The sequence below is a fragment of the Oreochromis aureus genome, linkage group 5 (assembly GCF_013358895.1).
Source record: "Oreochromis aureus strain Israel breed Guangdong linkage group 5, ZZ_aureus, whole genome shotgun sequence".
Taxonomy (NCBI): domain Eukaryota; kingdom Metazoa; phylum Chordata; class Actinopteri; order Cichliformes; family Cichlidae; genus Oreochromis; species Oreochromis aureus.
Genome location: NC_052946.1, coordinates 32055049 through 32082714, shown reverse-complemented (window position 1 = coordinate 32082714; position 27666 = coordinate 32055049). Strand labels below are relative to the sequence as shown.

General features: G+C 39.7%; 2 protein-coding genes across 2 annotated transcripts in view; both read right to left on the bottom strand.

Annotated features, from left to right (window-relative positions):
• Window positions 1–2040: 2040 nt before the first annotated feature.
• Window positions 2041–15451, bottom strand: LOC116320287 (T-complex protein 11-like protein 1). Its single transcript, XM_031739852.2, has 10 exons — window positions 15341–15451; window positions 14582–14672; window positions 14327–14456; window positions 14100–14220; window positions 12802–13022; window positions 11925–12061; window positions 8998–9179; window positions 8364–8545; window positions 6518–6690; window positions 2041–5474 (listed from the first exon to the last, which is right to left on the bottom strand). The coding sequence occupies exons 2-10, from the start codon at window positions 14658–14660 to the stop codon at window positions 5242–5244; spliced, it is 1458 nt and encodes a 485-aa protein (XP_031595712.1). The 5' UTR covers window positions 14661–14672; window positions 15341–15451; the 3' UTR covers window positions 2041–5241.
• Window positions 15452–16820: 1369 nt separating this feature from the next.
• Window positions 16821–27666, bottom strand: part of phc2b (polyhomeotic homolog 2b (Drosophila)) — a 42657-nt gene continuing 31811 nt past the window's right edge. Inside the window, exons 10-15 of the mRNA XM_031739856.2 lie at window positions 23710–23921; window positions 22217–22346; window positions 21150–21252; window positions 20934–21048; window positions 19801–20131; window positions 16821–19684 (exon numbers count right to left, since the gene is read on the bottom strand). Coding sequence (XP_031595716.2) covers window positions 19530–19684; window positions 19801–20131; window positions 20934–21048; window positions 21150–21252; window positions 22217–22346; window positions 23710–23921 — 1046 coding nt within the window. The 3' untranslated portion in view covers window positions 16821–19529. The remainder of the gene's footprint in view (window positions 19685–19800; window positions 20132–20933; window positions 21049–21149; window positions 21253–22216; window positions 22347–23709; window positions 23922–27666) is intronic.

Here is a 27666-nt window from a genome sequence, read left to right as displayed (position 1 = left end):
TCTTATTTCCTGCTGTATTTAAATTGACTGTGACTAGCTGGGATGACGTTGATGCAGAGATGGTACAGTTTTTGTCAGGATGAGTCTTTGCTCTGGCCTTGTACTGCCCAGTGCCTCTCAGCAGTCGTGGTAGCACTGAGAGCCTGAAAATCACAGCTTCTTCTTATTGTCAGTTTAAACAAAGAAAAAAAAAATGAAAAGAAACACTGTGTTTAAAAACATGGCACTATCCCTTTTAAGACCTTGTTTTCTTTTTTTCTTATGGTGCAAATGGGACATTAGTGGATTTTTGTGATACTTTTTGATAGACGGGGCATAACTGAAATGCGGGTTGGGGGGAATGATTAAGAAGGGATTGTGAAGAATCCCAACATTACTACCAGAGGCAAAAAAAACAAAACGTAAACAAAGTTTAAAAAAAGAATATTGGGTCTATAAATGAGCCTCTAGCACAATCTGATGCACATTTCCCGTCATAGCATCTTATTATCATGATTACTTGAGTAGGTATCCATGCTGTTTCACTCCAGTTTAGAATTAGGTACAGTACATGCAAAGTGTGTTACTTTGAGGGGGTGAAAAGATTTTATTCCACTACATTAAAAGAGCCAAATCTAAATGTTGCTCTGGTGTCGTGTTAATGCGAGTGGATTTGTAATGCTGAGAGCGTGGTACCATTTATTTTTTTTCTTAAAAGATTTTCCTCCTGCACTGTGACTGAAAAAAAAGGTCGTCGTGAAGTCGACACATATCTGTGGGTTCTCCCCTGTGTGCACTACCTGCTGTGCGTGCTGTATGCCTTGTTTCTGTCTGTCCTCATGGGAGTTTGGACTGTTACATCACTGGCCACTGTCCTTGTTTTTTGTGTGCTGCGGGAGAAGTGAAGGATTGAGCTCGTGGAGGCTGACTGATTTTATTTATTTTTTATTACGGTGTAACCGGCCTGCGTGCGGTACCGTGGCTGTGTCATTGCCACTCTGTTTCTGACTGTTAACTGTTAGCTTCCACTGACGATTGCATGTTGGCAGTGTGTTTGTGTTTTCGTACCCTTTGATGCACTTGGCCTGAGCAGTCTCTCTGTATGTACCGTAGCAGTGTCTCGTCTCCTCTCACTCATCTGCCATTCGCTTTTTACGTTCCCTCTCCCCGTCACACGCCAACTCAGCGCTTCACCCTCATCCCTCCGTTTTGCCATCATCGTCCAACATTTTGTCATGTATGTTCTTCCATTCTGTGTGTCACCGAAACAACCTGCTCTATTATGGATGCACAATATGAAAGCATTACACTTAAATGAGCAGCAAGCTATTTAAAGCAAGTTTTGGTGGCATGATATCGCTGTGCATGTAACCGCTCTTTTTAACATTGGTGTTTTCCTTGTGTAGCTCGCCCCAGCGTTCAAGTTTCCGGATACCAAGCTGTGAGTTGAAGGGGAGCAGCCGATGCGAGTGTGTTTGTGTGTGTTGAGTTATAGCGGGCAGAGCAGTGTGAAAGAGGTAGAGAGAAACTGAGAGGTAAGCCTTACGCAATGTGCAGGGCCAAACCAGCGCTTACTCTGACATTTAGATCTCACTCCGTATATCCCCTGCTCCTCCACTGCCCCTGAGATGAATCCCAACACAGACTAAAAGGTAACCCGGTAGTCCCACATCACTGGCTAAACAGGACCTGTGTATCACTCCTGTCTTGAGAAAGGTCACTCAGAAAGGTCAAGTCTATTTCCTGGCCTCCGTGTGACTTTCTGATCTTGTTATGTAGGTACTGTAATGTTTAGAGCACTGTAGACCATTAATGATATAGACCATTAATGAGCATTTCTATTGATTCAGGTCTATTGAAAATGTGGGAATTATTATTAAAGGGTAACAAAATGTAGAGGAAAAGAAAAAAAAACTGTACCAGCATACAATGCTTTGCCCATGTTTCTGGACAGAGTATGGTTTGTCAATGAAAATGTGATACTGTTTCAAATTTCAAAGCAATATTATATTAATGACATTAAATAATACAAAGACTAAAGAATCCCTCTCACGTCTGTTGTCAGCATTGATTTCTTTTATATGGCTGAGTAGTTAAAAGCAGAAACATTACACCAGCTGTTTAAAATTTAAAGTGACAAATACAACAAACGTGGTAATTAATGTACAATTATACTTTCACTCTTTCTCCTGCCAAAGAGATTAGTGGGTGGTGCAACTTTTTATTCTAAACAAACGATTAGCCCCCAGTCTCTGTGTCTCTCATGTCTCCAACTGCATTCAAGTCAGAGCCAAGCATCCAGGTGCCTGGTGAAAACACACACACATCAGTATTCAACACAGTAAACGTAGCATTTGCACAACATGAAGAAACAGTTTTCTGTCAGGTATATGTTTATCAGTTCTGTTGGGACGTGTAGCAAAGTCAAAGTTAAATGAGAATTACCTGTCCTTTTTTTGCATGTTTTTGCTAACCGTATGAATACAATTCTTCAAAACTGGCATTGTTTTAGAAATGTTTTATTTTAGCTAAATTCCAGCTATGGGTATAAATTTAATTTAAATAGAAAATGAAAAGCTGACTCTTTAAAATGCACGTTGGGTCATCCTGCATAGCTCTCAAACCAGCTCAGTCACACTAGAGTAAAAGCAGGAAAAAATTGCCCATTGCCTTGTGTTTGAATCCATTCATTTATTTATTTTTTACAACTCGAGACTGACTGACTATAGTTGTGGTGACCAAGTGGTTAACCAGAGGTTGAGCGAGCAGCACCCTAAACCTCTGGACAAGCACACTGGACTGCAAGACGACTGCATTGGTCACCGATAATCCCCAGAAAGTCAAATAATTGCCATTTAATTTATAAATGCAGACAGACCGGCAAACAATCTGAGTTAGTCTACTCCGATGAGTACAACCTGCCTGCTCTCCTGCAGCAACTATGTGAGTATTTGAGGAGGAATTTCAAATCTATGAGAAACTTGCTGGGCCCCACTGAATATGAGTTACTGTCAGTTTCTGTTCAATGAGAATTCCTGAAGCATTTGAGATTTTCACTCATTTATCACATTTAATCGTTGTATTTTCACAAACGCAATGTAACTGCCAACTTGACTCCATTCAGCCGCAAACTGATAGCAGACTGGCTGTGCTGCTGTAGTGCTTTCTTGAAGCACCAAAGTCATTTTGAAGATACCTGACTGCAGACGTGCTCCCTGTCTTTAAAGTAACCATTTTAAAGGCAGTGAGATTCCAACGTGATTGGTGAGTGATGCAATAATTTTGGTCGTGCTGTGGTCTCCTACCACTGTTTTACCTAGTGTGACTGTAGCATGAACTATTAGAAAACAATAAAGCAACACTGGCAAAAGTTAATATAAACTTTATCTTTACTGAAATTGATTGGCTGAATATAAAAGATGGATGTAGATAGGTGTGGATTGATCTGATATTTGGATCTGCTACCAATGAGTCATTCTGTTCAATTTAAATCTATATTTTACTGACGTAATTCTGTGTTTCACGAGTCAAAAGCATGGAAGCTAACATGGAGGAAGCTAAAAGCAAAGAAATCGTTTATTTATGACTTATAAGTTAACTTATTTGCTGAAAAACTCAGACTCGGATGCTTTCCCTATCAGCTTCTCTCTCTTGTTTGCCCACTCTCGCTGGTCCTCACTCTTGTTATGCTCAGTGTAACACTTGTTAAAAAGCTTTTATTGCATTACTGCAGTAACATACAGTAACATGTTGTCAACTCCATGTGGTATTATTTCACCTCATGTTTCTGTTATTGGCTTTACCCCATGCATATGAGGTGTGCTCACAGTGACAGCAGGTAAAGAAGGTAAAGGTAGGTAAAGAATTCAATTTTATTTATATAGCGCCAAATCACAGCAGTAGTCATCTGGAGGCGCTTTGAGAAGTGTCGCTGTAAAGGACGTCAGTATGCAGTGGTCACTCACAGAACTAAAATAAGACTAATGTGAATAAATTAGATGGATAACATTTTATTTATGAAAAGTATGTTTGAAACTATAATAAGTCTTTTCCTAAGAAAGAAATACAAGTTACCAGGTATCGTATCATCACATTTGGGTGCATCAGTAAGGTAGCGACCAATGAAATCACCAACTGTCTGCTTCTGCATTTATAATTATTATTTACTGTATGTGCGGAAAAAAAAACCTGTATAGTTGTGACCAAATCTGTTTTTGTACCAAGCTTGTGGATTAAACATGAGAGTCAATGGAGACACAAGTGGTCACTGAAGGAACTGCAGTTTTTCTCACTTGTACACAGTTTTTGGCTGCTTCCAGAATTGGCCCCTGCTGGCCATTATAAAGAATCTAGGTTTAAGGCGTTTATGCACTGGCTTTACTTTATAGACCCCATGGCTATGTCCATCTTTTTTATACAGTTTGTTAATGGGTTACAAAAATAGTGCCAGAAGCAAATAAAAAGGCACAAATAGGTTTCTGAACATTTCCTTTCCTTGTTGGCAGTCAGCTATAGCACAGTCACTCCAAACATTTGAAAAGTTAGCGTGTACATACATTTAAAACAGGACTCTTGTAAGCTTCACTACAATAACATGTAATGGGGGAAAAAAATACTAAAAACCGTATTAGTATTTTTAAAAAAGAAAAAAAAATACAGATTTAAAAATAAGACCCCTTTAGGATTTAACTTATCCCATTGTACGTGTATCCTGTAACAGTTTTTCTGAAATATTGCTTAAAATGTAACAAGTTGAACGATGATTTCTTTCAAGCACACGTGTTTTCATGTCTTTGAATGGCTGGTGGAAAAAATATATCACTTTGGTATTTGTTTAGTAGTACACACCCCCTCCAATGTCAACGACTGAAAGAAACACAAGTATATTTTTGATTCAAGAAGAAAAAATAATAATAATAAAAATAATGAAAAAGTGCATGCTGTCTTTGGTAAGTTACTCATAAACATTTTTCAACATGAAGAGCTACATATTAAAGCTTAAGTATTATTTACAGACTTAGCATATGTTCTTTGGTGCACTGATTTCTAAAATCATTCACATTCAGCGTCTTAAAATGGCTAAATATAATAATTATAGCTTTCACCTGGGTCAGAATTACATAATTTCTTGCACGTGTTTTTTTTTTTTTTTTTTCTAAAGGCAGTAAATATGTATAAGGCAACACAGGATTTTGGTTCTGTGCCTTTCTTTCTTTAAATTGCTCAAGAGTGTAGCTACAAACTGAAAGGGTCAGCCTCAGTTTAGCGTGAGTCCTCCCCAGCCTCGGCACCTCCTGGCTGGAACAGCAGTTTCCTGAGGATGGGCGCATAGAAGGGACCAAAGACTGTTTGGTTGAAGTGGACGATTCGCCCGAAGGCCGTCCCCAGCTCAACTAGCTCAGCACTCAGCAGCCCGAGGGGAGCAGGCAGCTCTGGACTCCTTTTAGCAGGGCCGCCCCGCAGCATGTCCTGGAGGAAACCCTGTACCCTTTCTCCTGTTTGATGGAGAGAAGGAGGGAGAAAAGTCAGCTATGCAGCAGCACACATCCAAGTTTAAACAGAGATTATCTAAACTCAGCAGCATTAAAGTGCAGGAACATGTACTTATCTATCTTAATGAAAATATTTTTCCACGACCGCCTTTTTTTAACCACTCTGTTTAGCCAGGTTACCCTAAATTTTAATGAAGTAAGAACTTAACCAAAAACCTGATGCTTTCTCAATGTCTTTGAGTACACACTGGACATCATGCCAACATATGCCAAGTTTTCAGCTAATAGCTCTTTGGAATCATCTTGTTGTTTATAGAGTCAACTGAAGACATGGGAACAGGCTGCTAATAACAGTGTAACAAACACTGGTTTGTCCCTTAAGTGCTAATTTGAATGATTCATGAGTCAGGCTCAAGTGGTTTAACAAACAAAAAACATTCCTATGAAAATGGTCAGGTACAAGGAGTGGACTGAAAATGAGTGGAAAAAGCAGCCAAAGGTCAAAGGACACGTTTAAAAGACCTTCAGAAAGCATGGAGAACCATTGCTCAAGACCACTGCAATAAAGTCTGGCTCTTTGGAATCAAAATATAAAGAAATATGGAGTAGATGTTCAACTGTATTATAAATATTATAATCTTATAATATATAAAATACAAGATTATATTGCTTTTTAAAAAGAAGGAAAAAAACATATGCAAATACTCTGTAGTTTTTATAATAAATACTTTGAGGATTTATTTTTCGAGGAACATGATCTGCTTCTACATCCTGATATCACCATGGTCTTTTTGTGACATTTTACACACATAAAAAAGATCAAATTAACTGATTAGTTTAATCTGTCCATTGAAAATGGTGATTCTCCAAACATGAGTCTTTGCTGCCTAAAATATACTTCTTTTAAAAATGTTTTCCAGTAGCCTTAAATGGCTATTTTTTTCTACTCACACCTTACAAAATGTAAAAAGCTGACATTATATAGTAACACACACTGACGTAAGTCCAATATGTGGATTTATTTCATTACCCCCATCATGTCTTACCTATAAGCACACAGACTGGGTTGTTCTGTTTCCACAGCTCAGATATTTGTCCCTTCAGCAGATCCTGGCTCTCCTGCGGCAGTGCTGCTCCTCCCTGAGTAGCCAGAGCGTCGGACATCTGCTGCAATACTATCTCCCCAATCCCCAACAAGGCCCCCTTCAGGTCAGCTTCCCTGTAGCACCAGAAACCGGCATAAGACCAACCATCAGCAATTTCATCAGACATATATTGTCTCACAGGCCTACGCATCTATGTACAGGGACTGATGGAAGTAATAAAGGAGTTCTCCAAGAGCAGGAATTTGATTAAAGTTCCTCTTCTGCCCATCGATTAAACTCCTACAAACTCATCTTTGTTTTTCACAATTACACATTTTTTTCCATGAGCGCACTCCTTAAAATGGCTTCGATATAATTCTACACCCTTGCCTCTTTTTAGTAGATGCGTATTTATGAAAATGCAAATTAGTGCCGTCTTCTGTCTCCTCCCACCTCTTCTGCTGCTGAGGCATATCTGCTTTGCTCTGACGGTTAAAACACTAAAAGACTACTTTCTGCTATGCAATGATAAAACTAACGTAGGAGTAATTGAGCCACAGATGTTCGACCTGGAAATAGATTTTGAAGAGCAAATGCCAGATTGTCTGGAACTAAATTTATCAGAACAGCTTCTACAGTGTTAGAAATGTTAAAGTGGAACTATTATCCTCATTTTTGGCTCCATCATTTTAAAGTTGGGGAAGCTTTACATATTACACAGTTCAACATATTCCTTCTCCACTTCTACTACTTCTACAGTCTCAAACAAACAGTGTTAGCTCCTCTAACTCTAAGACCACGCTCCCTTTTAAGCCAACTTTCTTCTGACTGGCTGTTGCTGTCAAACAGACGGTTTGAACAGCAGGTAGGTGGGGCTTCTGTGCTCACAAGCTGCGCTGTGACCATATTAAGGATACCTGCTCTTATTGACAACATTTAGAGCCAACAGTTAAAAAAAACAACAAAACAAAACAATGCCTGGCAAAATTGGAGAACTTGCCAAATATCAAACATCGTTTGTATTTTTTCAAGAAAACATCACGAAATAATTCAAACATTTTTTAAAATCTATGAAATTGATTTGAGGTCGTCTTCAGCCATGGCGGAGATATGCGGTCTAGGACTGCTCTATTTTGAAACTCTGGTCCTGTTTAGTATTAGCCTACAGCATGGTAACAGTATATGCATAAAAGACAGTCAGGTAAAATAGATCCAGATCATAGAGTTCATAGATAATCTGAACATTCAGGCTTGATTATAGCTGATAATTCCTCACTAATGTTATATAAACCTCGTACCCCTAAACAGCTCTAACAAGTTAGCCTCGCATGTTGATTGGCTCAGTTTTTGAAGTTTCTCAACTATGAATCCAGGCCAAGTTTGAGATATTCATTGTTACACCACACCAAGGCAGAAATGCTCAACCATGGCAATGGCTTCTAATTTTGCTCAGGATTTCTCTTCTGGCATTTAAATAATGATCGCATGAACATATTACGAAGGGTCAAAAAACAGCAGTGGTCTTTAAATACCGCCCCATTGTAACAAAGGCGATTAAGGCAGAAACAGCCTGTGCTGCATTTTATTGCAGCTCGGACCAGAGTGCAAGCAGACCTCGAACATTACAAGCTGCTGTTCCACATTTATCCACTAATCATGACACGCCCTCTCTTGAACAGAAAGAATGAGGTTAGCTGGATCTGTTCTGACAAGCTAGCTGCCTCATGTCACCTCCGTTGGTTTCTTTCTCATACAATACCTGTTCCCTGTGACAGCCAGTACATGCATCACGACATCCTCCTCTTACCTGGTGTGACTGCCCTCCAGCAGGGCAGTGATGGACTGCCTGAGTTTACCTACAAACCCCTGCAGGGAGAAAACGACACGGCCGCACTGAGCGTTAGTCAAGAGCAGCACCGACGCCTCCAGGACCAATATCTGGAGCCGCTGACCAAGAGCATCCAGGCGGGCCCGATCCATCAGGATGGTCTGTGCGTGGAAGACAGATTGGGGTCACAAGGGGGCAATGTTTTCAGCATAAATATGAAATCAATACCTCAATAAAGAGTCTAATGGCTATAACCCTAAATAAGATTGTGAAAGCCACAGGTAATTGATGAATTTCCAGGGGTCATACAGTATATAAATGCAAACTGTCATGATTCATCAATTAAATTAATGCAGCGCTAGGTAACACCAAGTCTAAAATCAGTTCAGCTGCACTCTGTTGAAACACACATGATGCTGACTAATAAGTCTTTGAGTTCAGATTCTTAAAAAATGGAGCCGCACTTGTACGAGTGCTTGAATGTGTTTTCACATGCTTTTAATCAGTGAGAAGGAATGGGTAGGCAAACTGAACATTTCCTCATAATCAATAAAATATCACCGGGTCCGATGAAAGGCGTGGGCGTGATGTAATTTTTCAGACAGCAGCTGACCTCAGGATATTTCTGGTCCTGTGGGTCCCAGTGGAGAAGACGTATGTAGGCCCGGTTGAGGACAGCGGTGGGGCTGAGAGGACCGTGGCTGTCAGGACCGGGAGAATCAGACTGCGCCTCACACGCCGACACCACCTCAGATGCTGCTGCCTGAAGCCAAGCGGTGGTATTGTCCAAAGAATCTGAAGAGAAGTGACAAATTATAAAATGATTAAGAATATACTAAAAAACTGAAACTACACAGATGAGACCGACTAAGTGAATCATGGATTTTAGTGGCTACTGAGCGAGCCAGCCATAGACTGTTCATTAAAGATGGATGTAGCCATGGTTATGTCACTGTGGTTTGTCAGGCATCTGGCTGAGCGTTTTCACCATCTCCATTTTAGATGTTGTGACGATTGAGGTGGAGACCGACTGAGAAACTGAGCAATAACTCCATGCAACTTAGAGCATCCCCTGCTTTATCATCAATTTTTAAACTAATGAGACCATCATTTAAAAAAATAAACATGCTCTATTTAATAGAAACTAGAAACTCATGTAGGGTTTAGCCGTGAATTCATACTCGAGTTATTTTGCTAAGACTGTGTTTACCTTGTATGTGTTTGCACTTATTATTTACAGATTTAAATATGCACCTTTAAAGCACAATAATTTGTTGAATTTACCTTTGTGGTTTTCCCCACACCTACCTTAGTTTAAGACTGGTGCTCTGTTAAAAAGTCAATCATCTCCATCCCACTTTGTCTTTTTATGAAGCGTAATATATCAGCATATATTGAACTTTTATGTTACATTTGCAATTGACGTGGGACTATAGCCTTGGAGTTAAGTCTGTGGAACTGGTGTTGAATGTGGTGGAGGAGCTGGACCCAGTAAAAGGTGGTTTCTGGTTAGAGACGGCTGGTGAAAACCTGATTGCTGTGATGACTTTAGAACACGGGTGTCCAACTCCAGGCCTCAAGGACCAGTGTCCTGCAGGTTTTAGGCTACGTTCACACTGCAGGTCTTAATGCTCAATTCCAATTTTTTGATCAAATCCGATTTTTTTGTCTGCGTGTTCACACTACAAATAAAGTGCGACAGCAAACACGCTCTAGTGTGAACGCTCAAAGCGGCCCGCATGCGCAAAAAAAGACTTCACACACCACGCGCTCTGTTTAGACCCAGAGCAAACAGTATTGTTTGACAGATGGCCGTTAATATAAAGACTTCAGACTTTACGTTTTCCAATTTTTGCTTTAAGTTATTTTGTTATTTACATAATAATGTAAATAACCTAATAATTATCCTTATTGATGTTTTAGAGGAGCGGTGCTTCAAAGGATAGTTGCAGATTTCTGTCAGAATCTGCAGATTATACAGTACAAATAAAATGATCACATTTCTCCAACGTTGTGTTCCCAACAGTTTCACTGACAAATACACCAGATGGCCAGGAAGCGTTCGCGATGTCTTCTCGGGCGCTTCTCCGGCACTGATAATTGGCTTCTGTCTTGTGTCGGTGACGTAAAAGACGGATTTAATGCGACATGACCGTTCAAACAGCAGTCGCTTTCTAAAACATCGGATATGTATCGGATTCAGTACCACATACGAAAGTGACCCAGATCGGATTTGCGCCGTTCACACTGTCATAGCATGATCGGATATGGGTCGCATAGGGTCAAAAAAATCGGATTTGATGCGCTTTCGCCTGCAGTGTGAACGTAGCCTTAGATGTATCCTTGAACCAACACAGCTGATTTAAATGGCTAAATTACCTCCTCGACATGTCTTGAAGTTCTCCAGAGGGCTGGTAATGAACTAATAATTTGATTCAGGTGTGTTGACCCAGGGTAATATCTAAAACCTGCAGGACACCGGCCCTTGAGGCCTGGAGTTGGACACCCCTGCTCTAGAACATTTGTTAAGAGTGATGTACCTATGCACATAATATAAGGTTGGACAGCTAGCTTATAAATAAACTAATGTTCATAACTGATTCTCTGGGTTTTGTACTTCTTGGCTATCATTGCTCTTTTTTTTTTTTTGCTGCTCTTAAAAAGCACCCGTCTTGTCTTCTCCTTTTCCTCGACATGTCACTCAATGACACTTAGAATAAGCTCCAGCCATCTCAACAATAGCTTCACATGGAATTGCACCAGGTGTCTCTCCCAGGTGATAAAAATCTTTTGCTTAACTCATGATCTTGCTTACTATTTAGACTTTTCAGTCTTTAAACTACTCACCAGAGTAGTGAGAAAAAATTGTTTGGCCAAAATCTCCCACTGCAGGTAAATTTTTTTAAGCCTGAAAATCAAACCACGGGGAGTTACACGATTCTAGTTCCCACTTTGACCACTTGGGGTCAATATCCTAAATGGCTGTTACTGATTATTTGTCTAGTGACTCCATAAGCATGCTGTCTACTCTGGAGTTTTTTACATGAAACAATTACATTAAAAAACAACCCAAAACAAAACAACTAAGTGTGGATGTGAAACTGTGTGGTTCTCTGTCTCTTTGTCAGCCTTTTGTAAAGGCCGACTCTGACCATATGACAGCTGGGATAGGCTTCAACTCCCCTCATGACCCTAAGTTGGATGAGCGATAAACAAAATAAATGGATGGATGCTAACATGGCTTTTTCAGTGACTGTCACGTTGCCAGTTACTCTGATTAGCCAGCGCTACAGAAGCACAGTACATGAGCCAAAAACTCAGTTCAGGGATTGGCTGTCCCACTCCTTACCCAATATATGAGAAGCAGAAAAATGGCAGGATGGTACTTTGGAGAGACGAGGGTCAAAAGAGGTTTAATTGAAAATTGAAATATCTAGCGACCATAAATGTAGCACTTACAAAGTCACCTTTATCATCTATCACTCGTTGCACCAGTGGAGTTGAAGATTGAAGAGTGCTGGAAATGAAATCCCTTCTCACCTGGCTGCTTGTCCAGGATCTGCTGGAATTTCGCCCGCTCGTACTGTATGGCCTGCTGCATGAGATGAGGCCTCAGGCTTTGAATGGTGAAGTTAACCATGTCGGTCTTCATGAGACCCAAGACACGGAAGATCTCCCTGAGAGGAACAATGTTTGAGTGAAATCTTTTTTGACGTTCTTGGAAATAAGGCAACCTCAACCACTAGGGGGCAGAATTTTAAAGGCTGTGTGGAGATGTTTTAAACATTTGAGACTTCTTTTTAGCTCTACATGCATTTCCTCAAGAAATAGCAGGTCATCGCTAGAGCAAAGGACTTGCCCAGTTAAATGAAGGTTACTCACAGCATCATCATGTGGCACAAACTGGCATTATATGATAGCACAGCTTGGCCAAAGTTCAATTTTAGTTAATATCTCTACAGCACAATATATAGATGCTTTGGATATAAATTAATAGATTTGCATCTTCATTTTGTTTAAATAGATTTGGTTAATTCTGGTGCGATTTATACTATTTTTAAAACAAGAATTTACAAGCACCTTTAAATATTTGCACAAGCTGAGGATTATTTTTAGTTCTAATTGGACATTATGAGAGGTATTCCTGCAGAACGGAGCATCCAAACTCACACCAACTGAAAAAAATGATTGGATTTATCTTATATTGACACTGCATTACTAAGCAGAAAACTGATCAGTGAATGTATATTAATTCGCTTTTACGTTACATTTCATGGTAATAATGTGGTCTGCAAGCGATGTCATTACAGGAATACAGTTTGCTGCATGCTGGATTTAATACACGGCCACAGCCTGCCACTGATTCCATGTCAGACACAAGTTTATTCGGTGAAGGTGTTGTTAACCTGCTTCTTACCTCAGGAGCTCCACAGGTTCCTTGAGATCCCGCAGTGCTCTGACTTCTGGGTCGCGCACCGGAGCACATAAAGATGCCATGGTGTTGATAACAAATTCCGCCAGTCGGTGGAGGTCCAGAGCCCCGTGGTCGACCTCCTGCCTGATCAGATCCATATCCAGCACCTCGTCAAGCCGAGACCTCAGTCTGACGTGAGCGGGCAAGAGCAGGGACTGAAGCATCTAATGTGAAGAAAAATGTCTGCTTTCACTAACATTTTATGCTATGTTTGGAAATATTCAGTTTATCTAGTTCATTTAATATAATACACTGCAAACAGTCACTTGGAACTGTTTTTTAAGTCTATTTAATAAAGATTTAGCTACTACCAAGTTTACAATCCCCGGGCACATAAACACAATCTTAAACAAGCTATAAAATACAAACACACATTTAAGACAAAAGTAGAGTAGTATATGGGTTTGATTAAAGATGACATGGCCAGTTTCTTTCTATTTTTTTCATTTCTTCTTTTTTTTGGGAATCAAAAGAGAAGATATGAAAATCTACATATGTGCTCAAGGGATCTTATTCCATTTTTTTATTTAAATTTACAGGAAATAGAAGATTGTGCAAAGACAGAGCTTCTCTAAGTGAATGTACACTCTCAAAGCAGCCAAACCTTGTCAATGGTGGAGGCGCAGTATTGTGACTATATTAAAGATAAACATCTAGGTATATATGTTTGGGTTCCCAAAAGCTACAAATACACTTTACAGTGACCTAATGTTTCATCTTAAAATATACAATGTTGTTTTTTCAGTATGATCAAAGAAATGAGCTGGATAATCACTTTCCCCGTACTGTATATTTTCAACCACCAATATTTTCATTCAGTGTAAGGCACAAACACTTCATCAATTTTGAAACTCTGAAACAAGCAGCTGTTCCACTTCTTTCTTGTGTGAAAAGACTGGGACATCTGCCCACAACAGGATTTCTACACATCGAAGTGATGTACAAACTCAAATAAACTCAAAGGACTGTCACACAACTGCCAAACCCAATCTGTTGTAATATCATTGTGATGTGTATTTCTCTGACTTTTTTTTTTATGTCACTTTAAAAATGAGTTTTTAACTGTTACAAAAAAACCTCTAAATTTCTTTTTAAACCTGAATATTTTTGACAGCGTCATAACAAATGCATTGTGAATTAAAGTAATGCCTTATTGATCAGATAGCACTAATTTCTCCTTTTGTAAGGTTGGTGATCATGTTTGTGCTTTCCTTTTGACCCTTCCAATGCCAGATACTCACAGTTTTGACTTCCTGCAGCAGAAGGACAGCATGGCTGTAGTTTGGAGGATCGCTGTTCAGCTGCTCCTGAAGACTGTCCCAAAAGGCCCGGTGAACGATTTCTGTCACTCTACCCTCCAGGCTGCAGATAAGCAGTTTAAAAGAACAGCTCAAGGGTAAAAACACTCATTAATATAGGAACTAAGAATAACCAAGGTCACTGTAGATGTGGTTAAGTGTGTTCTTGCCTGTCTGTAGAAGGATTTCGGGGTTTGAAGCAGAAGTCTCTGTTCACCACTATCTCATGTGCAAGACTCAGGTTGGAAACACAATTTTCCAGCTCCATTAGACTGGATAATGAGGCAGTGGGTGGGCTCCCTGACACCACAGACAGGACACACACACCCACAGATAATTAAAACTGCCACGGTGGTAATATTTCAATTACTAATGGCCTCTGAATGTGCCTGAAAACAATAACTGCTGTAATAACTGCCACGTACCTGTTGGAGAGTCAAGTTTTTCCAGACAGGGAAGGTCAGCAGGGGAATCATCAGTGGCCCCCTCTCTCTGATTTGGCATTTCAGAAGCAGTCTAGACATTTAAATCACTCGTTAACGTGGTAAGAATGGTCACTTTTGTCAGGTTTTAACAACGCCTCCACTCAAAATGTTCATGGCTGAGACTGTTCGTCAATTGATTAACAATCAAGCAACAGTTTTAGTAATATTTTAATGAGAAAGAGCACAGCTACAGTTTCAGATGTTAAGATTTGCCTCCTGGTTTGGGGAGTAGTGATCAAAAAGAACATAAAGTGTGACTACATCTAGGAAATTATAAAGGTTTTTCACCTTTTTCTATAAATGTACAATAGTCCTATATCTATATTGAACTTTATCTATATTCACACACATTTTTCTATATTTATATATACACACATACATATGTACACACACACACACACACACACTATAGCAGCTATTGATATAAATATGTTTATTGATATAAACCTAAATATTTAGGTTAAACATTATTTATTAGAAAAAAAATGAAAACTAATGAAATTGGGTACAAGGGTCAAATTGGGTACAACTATGCTCCACACACAGAAAATGTACTATTACATGTGTACATTAAAGTATTAACAAAAAATTACATAAAATAAAATGTGTAAAAATTAAATTAAATTAAATTATTTGTTAAAATCAAAAGTGAGACTACACAGAAATGAAAATATGACAACTTTCTAAAGGCGAACTTACCTGTTGCTGTTATTTGAATGAATATAGTATAGGTTTTAGAGGTGAGTAGTATGTTAGAAACGTTACAGTGTTTCTTTCCGGAGTTTAAAAACCTCCAGTTCAAAACACCAATGTTTCAAACTTGGACTAAACCATTGTTACCCATTACGGGGGGGAGGGGCGGTAAAAAATAATAGAGGTTCTTCCTGTTTCACTGCTTTCACCTGCTTCCTGTATGCGTAGCTGTGTTCATATAGAAAAGTGCAGCTATAAACATAAACTATTGACCTAAATTATTTTCTACTTGAAAAAGACATTAAAAAAAGCCGCTACTTCTTTTGGTTTGGTCCGTTCTCAAATCAAAACAGTGGGCGTGTCCGTGCTGTAGTTTTCTATACTGTACGTGTACGCCGCTCTTCTCTGCGTTTGAAACAAAACTCGAGCTACCTGTTTCTTCATTGTAGTTCAGTGGAAACAAAAAGGAAACCGCCCGTTAGCCATTGTACGAAACGTTATAAGAGCTCAACACCTGGAAATATCTTTGTTCCAATTTCGAGAAAGAGCAGGTATACAGCTTAGGAACGTGAACCGTGAACCAGTGCGTTATACCGAACCACTCAAATACTGCACCAGTACTTTTAAAAGGCCTGTTCTATAATTAGTGAATATTTTTTAAAAGTCTATGTTCTGTTTACCTTATGCTTTATAAACCAAACGATCCATATTTTTTTTTTTATATTCTGTGTGTGTGTTCAGGTTCCAGGTTTGTTACTGGATTTTATATTTCATATATTTTATATGATTCAGTTTCCTCACCTCCCTCATCAAGTAAGCCAAATAGAATAAACACAAATGGAAGCAACCCCCCCCCCCCAAAAAAAGCTAATTTGCTTTTGCATGTCTTCTCAAGCTCATGTTTTTTATTTTTTTTATTTTATTTTTTTTATCATATCCCAATAACGCCATCATTTCAGATGCTGTTCTGTCTGTTAATCATTTTTGGATTTCAGTTGTGATCACTCTATAGATGAGCATATTTCTTTAAATACATCATGTAGACAGGGAGGCTGAACATGTATATACAAGAAAAAAAAAGATGTGTAGTCTGGGAAATGAGCCACTTTTGTGTCACTGTGTATGTCAATGTGCCTTTTTAAATGAAAAAAAACAAAAACAAAACCCTTTGGTTCTTGGTTATAATTATATCTTCAATTCTTAATTGAAGAAATCTCAAAATATATTGCCAAAGCTGCCCATTTTCAAAACTACCTTCCATCTTTAATGAAATAAAACTGAAAATATTTCAGCATTTTACATTTCGGTCCTCACGAGTCTGAAACTTCAAGAGAAAGAAAGCATGATAACATCCAAGTACATTCATTCAAATGGAATTTGTGAAATTAAATGCTTTGTATATAAATTAACAACTAGAGGTGTCCCATTAATAAAATCAATAAATAAATGATAAAGTCCACAGACACACAAATGTCCCGAGACAGAATTGTATAGCAAATTATTTATGACTGCAAAATGTGTAACAAACAGTTTTGATAAATACAAGCTTTAACAAAGCAGTATCTAAAAAAAAGTCAACTTTCCAACACGCCCACAAAACACAATATGAAAAATTTTCCCCATAGAAAAAACAAAACAAAAAACAAACCCAAAATTCCCAAGCCAATGGTACTTTATACATTTGCATATTTCAAAATATCAAACACCTTTTATACTTTTGTTAAAAAAACAAAACGATAACTTAACAGATTCACACTCTTCTTCCTCACTTGAGCTGTGATGCACATATAAACTTTTTTTTTTTGGCACCGCTTCACAAATGCCACTCCAGATTTCTCACTTTTAGGTGAAGTGTTTCCCAACATTAAAGCAAAAGAGAGAATAAGTGCCAAAACACGGCTGCTACGTAAAGAGAGCAGCATACCAAAATTTTTCCTTTGATAATTTAGTGTACTTTTACAAATCTCATACAAGAAATCAATATCATATTTTAGTAAATCTTTAACAAAAAAACAAAAGAGCAGCTGGAAAAAAAATCATTTGTAAGCAGTGTAAGTTCAGAGGAGAAAACTGGCGGTTGGAAGGGAAAAATCGATGTCACAAAAGAGGCTGCTTAAATGGTTTCTCCGCATTCAAGCTTTGTATTCGAGAGCTGTGAGAGTCTATTGTGAGAAAAGGCAAAGGAGCATCAAGTGAATAAAAATGAGCAAATTAATGAATGCAATCTTCTGTTCCCAGCCGCACATACAGCCACCTCGCTCTCATTCACACGCTAACCAAACTGTACAAAAACGTGTCTAATAATATAATAAATCCAGACTTCTCTCATGTTTTGTCCCAATGCCTCCATTCAGCACCGACTGTGCTGCAGTGTGACCCGGCCCAATCATAACTGAACAGGTAATGCACCTTGGCACTGTCTCTTCTCTTAGCCACATTTTCCCCCAGTTAAGCTTTTATAGACACTTTTTTTTTTTAACCCTTCTCCGGGGCAAACATGACACTCCATTTTTCTGTAATTATCACAGGATCAGTATCTTCATCTGGAATCTGCTTAATGACATTTGATAATTGCTGTTACATCTGGTACTAAAAGGACACTCTTGTTATCTTAATTCTCCTGCAGTGTGATCACAGCTTAACAGATTACACATGTAAGAGAAGATTATCATTTCCCAGCTTGAAAAGCTGACATTATAGAGGTGTTTTCCCCCGTCATCTGTTTATGGCAGAGAAGCAGATTATGTAATTGATGGACGTAGTGCAACATCACTTATCAACTTATGGACTGGCATAAACTTTGAGCTATACGTCCATGTTGTGTTGGAGCTGTGGTGAATGTATTTGTTCAACAGCAAAGAGTGCTATCAGTTAATGCTGGCAAGCTTGGTTAGTAAGCTACATCTATAGTACAGATACCTGCACAGATATGAAGTTCAGCAGTGCTTTAGTACCATATAAAATGTCAGTTAACTGCATTAAAAAAGCTCCCAAAGGCACCAAACACAGTAGAGAAGTTAAATATAGTGACTCAAATTAGCTGAATGGAAGCTTCGCCAAGAGCTATCAGATACAGTGAGGCTGTTTGAAAGTGTAATCTATCCAGAAAGACCAAACCATTTTTTGTACAGGGCTGCAGACATGTTTATTGATACAGTAAAGTCAAGCATTTTAACATTGGGGTCTAAAGTCTAGCTTATGGTTATCAAATTGCTTGTTACACCAACCGTGACGACATTACAGCCCTGTACCCATTGATACTGGTGCTTGACGCACATCAGATTCATCTCCTATTAAGAAGAATCCTTCACAGGAGCATTGGTATGGGAGAAGAAGAAAAAGGATGCAAAGCTACAGCAAAGTCATGTTTTTAAGCTGTTGCTGCATCTGCCTTGCTGTAAAAATCCCTCTAGAAACTCCGAGCTTCTGTATGACTGTGTCACTGAAATGGCGGCATGATGGTACACACCAGCCTACACGACAACGATGCGTCGTGCTTGCCAGCAGTTGTGATGTCACTGTTGGTCAGCACCACTGTTAGCGAGGGCGACAACGGGAAGCATAAACTGGGTAAGGGGGATTAATGGCTTTTAGAGCCAGCGACTGTAGAAGAACTGCAGTTTTTGGCACTTGTGCGTTGGCTTTTTCAGCCCCAGAGGCTGCTGCTTGCCATTAACTTGTCTCCAGTTTTGACATCTGATGTCTTTTCTACTAACAGTTATACCCACATCAGCTCATTTTGTTTTTTTTGTTTAAACCCAGAAAGAACTCACCAGGTGCACTGCCAGGTGGAAACTTATGCGTCTGCTGTTTCAACCATGTATACTTTTAAAGTATAAATTCTTTTGATCTGGAAAAATAAAAGATTTTGGCACAGCTTTTGTACAGGCTCCTTTAAGGTTTAGCAACTGAGAAGCTGCTCCTGTGATTGCATGTAAACACAGACTGAAGTGTCTGACACGTCACTCTAACGTTACCAAGCAGAAGCATAAATGGTCACAAGGCGACTGAGCTGATGCCGGTGAGTATGATCTGGTTTGGGAGGTCGAGTCAAGCTTGAGTGAGATTCTGGATGACAGGAACCAGTCCAGTAATGGAGCAGGCCTGCTCACAGTGCAGTCAGTACTCTGTGCCATCAGTGCTATAATCTACAAATACACACAAACAGACACACCCATACACACACGGTTTCCTGCTAAGAGTCTTTGAGCATGTTGATGCGTGCAAAGATCTTGAGTGCAGGTCCCAGCTTAATGTTCATAGTGCTCATCAGGTGGTCCTCCTTTAACAGGAGCAAGGCCTGTCCATCGATTTCCTGAGAGCGAAACTCGTCTGCTATCTCCTGGCAACCTGTGAAAACAGCAGAGGCACAAGCTACAGTTAATAACAGGCAAACAGGTTTCATGCACGGAACACATCGGAGTATAAAGCGTTATGATTGTGCCTTCTAAGCAAAGCCTACTCACCTGGTAGTGAACGGATGAACTCATAAACCTCCTCCACATTCCACTTGGTGGGGTCGTTGGGTACAAAGCGCTGACAGAGCGGTGCTCCATCTCTCCCAACGCAGGCCTCCTGGTCCGGGGCCCTGCTCGGCTGACGGCGGACAGGGACAGGGACCTGGGCTGGAGCTGGAGCAGGAGCCAAAGGTCCAGAGCTGGCTGCTGACAAGGGAGACGGTGGCTCCTCGTAGCTCGACATGTCTGAACACGGGCTGGATTCCTCCTGACTGGGCTGGGAGGGATGTGGCGAGGATACAGAACCGCCCTGAGTTTGCTGTGGTGACGAGGCCAGCTTCTGCAAAGCAATACAAACAGGAGTGACATCAATTGTTACATTTAAGAAAAGGATAGCGCATAAGTAAAACACTCACAGGTCAATATAAAAGTCAACGCAAAGATTAATGAGGTCATAAGTAAGATTTGTAGGGTACAATAGGTTTAAATGACGATAATACACCTGCAGGGATATGATGGGGATTAATGTATCAATAGCATTGCCTCAAAGATCACTTTGTCTTTGAATTACAAAGCCCTAAGCATATTGGTGTAAACATGACACAAAAGCACCCCCCACTGGAGGTTTAAAGCTGAATCCTTATAACATTACATAAGCTGGCCATAAAATATTAAAAAGTTCTTGATCCAAAAAGAAAATTTAAAAAGAGACTATTGTGGTGTAAAATGCTTGCTTTATATTTTCCACTGAATTTCTGCTGTAATTACCTAAACTGCTTCTCTTTAAGATCAGTTACAGGATAATGTGTTACGTTCTAAAAGAAGGCTTTCACGTGTGGGGAGAAAACTGTGAATCCAGTTGTTATCTACATCTATATAACTTGTGCAGAAGGCAGAAAATCTCTACTAATGCTCTCCCATTTCTGCCGGTCACCAATAAAGGCTGACGAAGATCATTGAGTACTTAATGACCCTTTAAAGACAGAGGGAGATAATCGGGCTCACACAAATTATGTTCAACTTCATTAAAAAGCACGAGACATGAAAAGTGCAGGGTTTAAAATGTGCAGCAGAAGCAGTATCTGATGAGAGGTAAAGTGTTGATGAGGAAGTTTTACGACAGTTAAGAAGCATGTTTTTACCTGCTTTTTCGCCTCAATACTGGGGCGGCCCTGAGACCGTCGACGCCAGCGATTTGCTGGTTTGTTCCTCTCTGGACGGAAAAGTCCAATCCGCTTCGTACAGCCCACGTTGTATCTGTTCATACAAATATATAATTTTTTAATTCCTTTTTTGTGAACATAATGGAAAAGTAGCTATTTTCACACATGAAAGAAAAAAAAGCCAAGGTTATTTACCTCTTTGCACAAACCACCGAGCAGAACCTTTTAGAGCCTTTGAATGTGTAAGCAAAATCAACCCAGCCACAGTATTCACACGTCAGCTTGGGCTCATCTTTTTCTGGGGGAGAGGAAGCAGCATAAACACAACACACATGTCAAGTATTAGACTTTCTTCTGAACAAAAAAAAAAAAAAAAAAAAAAAAAAAAAGGACAGACGTAATACTAAGTATATTCAGCGTGTTTAATATGCAGAAAATGAAGCTGTAGGTAGCTCATCTAAACTATTTGGGGCTCAATGTTAAAGCCTCATTTCTACTTCTGATGGAGAGTCATGAGATGGTTAAGGCTCAGGGTACACAGGCTTCCTGTGCACAAATACAAACAAATCTACATTGTTTTGAACCTTTTTCAAGACATTTCTCTGAGAGTGCAGTGAGTCTAGTCTGCTTTATTTACATCAGTTGGTCAACCCTTGTAAAGCTATTGATGGCATTTCCTGCAAGTGTTCCACATTAAAGTGAAGGCAAAAAAACAGGCATTTGCACCAAAACCACAAATGTCAACATTAGCTAGTGTTGCCAAATATCTACTCCACACCGTTTCCAGTTAGTGATATTTTCAGCACTTTTCTACATAGGTCTTTTTCTAACTTATAAATGGACAACTTGTTACAACATGTTAGACAAAGGTAAAAAAAAGAAGCATGTATCAGGAAACAGGAACTGACAGAACATCTAATTAATAATGAACTTCCAGCAACTGAGTTAAAAACACTTCCAGAGGGTCTACATTATTTAGAAGTGTGGGGTTTGACTGTTGGGGAAGAGGAGCAAATCGCAGTTTACGTGGTTAAATAAACTGTACGGATACACCAGGGTCAGAGTTTCTGTCTGTTGGATCGGTGTCTGCTCAGAACACCTTCCAATACTATGAGAGGATGATCATTGTAAAGTGGAATTCCTTTAATGTTATGTGAAAGACTGGCAGGAAAAATCAGGAGCGACAGACTAACACCTCCAAAACTTGGTGAAGCCACACAAAGAAATATACACAATCTACACTGTAATGTGTTTGGTCTCACCTGGTTGGCTCATGTCCTCGGGCTCGGAGTCGGTGTTGGCTGCGTTGCTGACCGGAGTTTTGTCCGGGTCAGATGAGAGCTGATGGTCCAGCTTCTTTGGACTATCGATGAGAATGGGCAGACGCTCCACCTGGTGTGGGGCAGAAAATATTTATAAATGGACTAAAAATGAAACACTGCACACAACAGTAACAAGAAACAATGGGTGTGGTTTAAGGGTTTACATCTGGTCTGCTTTATCACAACAGCTGCATTCTGTCGCCGCAGCAACATTAACGCAAAGACTGCTGCTACTCCAAATTGTAACCTGGCAATCAGGGCAGCTGTTTCACTGCACAGCCCCACTGCGCCTCATTACCGTAGTATTGATGGGATGACATAAAAAAAAAAAAAAAGTCAGCTGAATGCTGGGCACTACACTTTAAACCTTTTAGACTTAAAGGGAAACAGTGGTCACCAAGTGAATGTTTTAAAGTCTTCCGGATGTTAATGTTTGAATATAAAGCGATCACAAAAATAACAGATAAACACCATCATTGTTAAACCACCACACACAGTGACCCTTTAAACTGATAATGTAGACTTGACATGTTCACTTCAATGTAGTCTGATTTTCAAGCATTGCATGTCGCACACATGAAGCTTGCATACAGTTAATTCTCCTGTCCATACGGCACATAAAGCAACTTGAATACCAGCGTATATAAAGTAACAGTTAACTGTTAACAATCAAGTTCTTTTACAGGACAGTGTTGGCATCATAAGAAATATGTACTCGGTGTTTAATTTATTCTTTTTTTTTTTTAAATTAATAGAACACTGAGGTGGAAAATGTAATCAGATTCATTTGAGTCATAAAATGAATAAAAAACGTATTCCTATAAAAGGAAAAATAATCCTCAACTCTGTGTGTCATCGAGTGTGTACGCATCTTCATAAATACGCATACTGCATTTTATTTCTTTTCCTGTCTGTTGATTAAAAATTGGAAATGTAATTTGCTTGTTTAGCCATGTGTGCATGTATATAGAGCATTTTCACAAAATGTCCAGTAGGAGGCAGAGAGGCCAAAGCCTAGAAATTAAAACTACACTTTTTTCCCCCCTAATGACTAATACAATTGAGAAGATACAAACATTAATATATAAGCACATGTTAAACTGTACAAACAATATGAGATAATAATGAGCCAATTTCAAGGGAGATGACTACACAGATTAAGGAAGGATTTTAATGCCCTTGATTAAATGAACTGACTACAGAGCGCTGCTCATTACCTTTTTCCATCTGTATTCTTTCCCATTCGCAGGGTCTCATCTCCCTGTAATTAACGACTGAATCAAACAGAAGCTGTACGATGTCACTGCTAGCAGTAACAGAGGGTATGTGTTTGCCTGCTGACAGTTCCCTGCAGGCGTGTACACTGGAGACGGTGCTGGCTTTGGGTTGTTTATCATGTTTGTCTGCCAGTATTGCCGAGATTGAGCACTTACACACACGGGAAACGGCTCAGCTCCTTCCTGGATGACAAAGCCTTCGATGACATGTGTGAGGACCTGGGGCTTGACGATGGCCTGAGGTGGTTTGTTCTCTCCGTTTTGTGGCGTGCTGCCCGTCACGGTGGGCGCCTCGCTCTCATTTCCTGAGGTCATGGCTGGAGGTGGGGTCCCCACTGCTGCACTCGGCCTCTTCGCTGAACCCCCACCTGATGGAGAGAAAAAAAACAAAAACAAAATGGGTGCATCAAATTTAATGTAATTATCCAATATACTATATTGGAAATATAAATATATTGGATTGTATGCATATTTATGCACATAAATATAAATACAGTGTGTTAGAGTAACATTGAAAAGGCAACCATAGGGTATTTGTTTAATAATTTTCCCAAAAATGTACTTAAAATTAATAATTTTATTGTGATGCTACGCTGCTGCATGTGCTGCAGACAATGCTGAGAACATTACAAACAACTGATTTGCAGACACTATGCTGGACATATTATGCGATTTGCTATAATTTTATGTTTAAAAACACACGAAACAAACAAAACTTCAGCTGTAAAACCAAGCATTTCATTCCCATTTTAATTTGGGGGAAATTTTAACAGGCATATTTAACAAAAATCAACTAATCTTGTCATCAAATCTGCATCACATTTAAGTTAAAATGTTCAACAGTTACCCATCTCAGTTTCTTAAATTTTAATAATTACAATTTATTACACTCAACATCCAATTTGGCGAATTCCATTAATGAACATCAGTTTAACTGTTTAATGCAAACTGCCAATAACATTGAAGCATCAGAATGGAGAACAAAGGTAATTTAAGTGACTTTAAACATGTCTGATCTATTGGGATTTTCCCACACGACCACCTTTAGGCTATACAAAGGGTCTCCAAAAAGGAGAACGCATCTAGTGAGCAGCAGTTCTCTGGGCAGAAATCCCTTGTTGATGTCAGCGGTCAGAGAATATTTACCAGTATAACCAGTCATTACAACCAAAGTATGCAGCAGAGCATCTCTGAACCCACAAAACCCACAAAACGTAGAGCCTTGAAGCAGATGAGTGACAGCAGCAGAAGACCCTGCCAAGTGCCGCTCTTAACAGTTAAAAACTCAAGCCTGACCGATTTTGTTGGACTATCAGCCGCCGTAAGCCTTTTGTTACCAGTATTGGCGTTTATAACAGCCAATAAATGAACATTTTAAAAGTAAATAAGACACAGGAGAAGTGCCCCAACCATGTTAACCACCAGAGGGCACTCTGCAACCTCCCCTGTTGGCAACAAGTTTAGAATATTACAATCAGCTGATCAAAGCAGGGCATAAATGAAAAAAGAAATAACAATAAATAATAAATGTTAGGAAAAGCTCTCTGTGTGTCTGAAAGATAGAAAATAAAAAACAACATATCGGGATTTTTAAATCATCAAAGATTGGCATCGGTATCCAAAGTCCTACAGTGGTCAAGCTCTACTTGAAGCAGATGGACTACAGCAGCAAAAGACTACACCAGGTGCCACTTCTGTCAACTAGGAACAGGAAACTGAAGCAACAAACTTAATGTGTTTACCAAAACTGGACAACAGAAGAGTGGAAAAAGGTTTCCTGGTCTGAGGAGTCTGGATTTCTGCTTTAACATTCAAATAGTAGAGTCAGAATTCAGCAAAAACAACATGAAAGCATGGATCCATCCTGGCTTGTTCAGCCTCCCAACTGCTAGGGACCGTTGTTGTAGTGCTATATAAATGAATTGAAATTAATATTTTAGCCCCTTAGTACCAACTGAGCATCCTTTAATAATCACAGCCTACCCAAGTATTGCTGCTGACTAAATCCAAATCCCTTGATGACAACAGCATACCAATCTTCTGTGGGCCATTTCCAGCAGAATAACACAAAGCTCCAATCAAGTCAAACTGGTTTCTTAAACCTGACAATGAGTTCAGTGTACTCGAATAGCTTCCACAGTCACAAGATCTCAGTCCAACAGAGCACCTTTTGGATGTGTTTGAATGGAAGATTCATCTGATGGAGGTGCAGCTGATAAATCTGCAATACCTGTGATGCTGACATCGTGTACTGATCAAACTCTAAGGAATCTGTCCAGCATTATGTTGAATCTATGGCACAAAGAATTAGAGCAGCTCTGAAGCCAAAAAGGTAGCAAGCTGTACCTAATAAAGTGGCCACTGAGTGTGTGATAACGATGGAGTTGACACCTCGGAGGTCTGCAGCAGGCAAACATAAACTTTGTTTTGTTTGTTATGTTTTATAGATAAATAGATTTATGGATAACGTAATTAGTTGCAGCCCTAAATTTAAAGGCTAAACTTTTGAGAACGCGAATCCTTTAATGGATTTACTTTATTATCATTATTATTATTATTATTATTATTATTATTATTATTATTATTATTATTATTATCATCATCATTAGTAGTAGTAGTAGTAGTAGTAGTATATTGTTTGCAACATCGTAAATGTCTGTCTTTATATAACAGCACCGAAGCTGCACGGACTAATTTGATTACATTTCGCAGTCTCAGAAATGTCCAATTACGGTCACTTTCAGGCAAATTATAGCAGTCATATCCACCTGCTCATCTGTCGGCAGACCTAAACGATCCCGCACTGACCTCCTGTAACAGTGTACCAGTCAACATCAACGCAACCACCCCACATCTGTCGCTTGCACCGCCACAAAGACGCTTCGGCTTTTTGTGAAAACCCCCTCCAAAGCGAAAGTAAACACCGCTCCTCTGCGCTTTGTCACCCTAAAATCCGGCTGGGTTGAATGAGAAAGCGTTTTCTTACCGCGCAACTTCCGCTCTTCTCAGTCAAAAAGCACGTGCGGTTTGCTGTTTGTTTTTGCTCCAACACGCCAGCCTGCCGCTGTTGTGCGCGGCTTTAAGCTGCAGCGCCGCTTCACGTAAATATCTCCCCGCCTCCCCGTTTCCTCCCACGTTAGTAGCTCTGATCCTCCTCACTCCGCCTGCTGCTGCTGCTGCTGCTGCACATCAACACAAACCAGCACAGAGCCTCCAGCTTCAGCCTACTACAGGAAATATCTTCTTTTTGGCACGGACTTCAACCAGTCTCTCACTGAAAATGCAAGCAATCCTCAAATAACCCTGCCACAAAAGGCATGCTTTTCAGCAGGGCCGCAAAAAGGATTTTAGAGTTACATGGGCCATCCGAGTCCCCCAATGTACCCTCCACCCTCACACACAAAAACATTCCCCAGAACACATATTGGAATAATCTCCACACTATTTAGACGTTTTGGTCCGCACTTAATTTAATGAATTACTCCATAGAAGCAAAACATCGTCTCAAAGCCTTCCCCAAATGGGTCCCTAAATATCCTTTATAGCCCCATTTCTATCAGTACCTACTCAGATCAGCTTGATGCGGGGCACAACTCGACTCATTTTCTATTACAGTCGAGTACCACCTAATGTGCTTGGGGGGTCATATAGCAACGCAGCCAAATGTCCTGTGACCTAATTAGTATGTGACACGACTGCCACAACAAAGTGGTGGTTTTGATTTTCGTGAAGGAGATACCCTCATGACTGAGTGACGCCACTGACAAGCCAATGGGTTGCATGCAGTGTGCTGACATCCCCTCGAATCGTTTGGAACCCCGGCGGAGTAAGTACAAAAACAGTACCTGGTATCATCAAGGAGCTTATGTGGAACTGTGCATCTCCACACATTCGAAGGCAATACTTGAGTCTCCTTTGTCAGAGACGTACACTTTTCGAAAGTATGTGTTTTACCACATGACTATGAACTAGACAATAAAGATTAGCGTGTGGGAAACGCATGACGATAGTGTGAAATTGCCCGTCACCAAAGAGAAGGTGCAAGACTTGAAAACTACCACAAAGAAAAAGACAGGTACAAAAAAGGACCGGTAAACTTCCCATAAGTGAAAG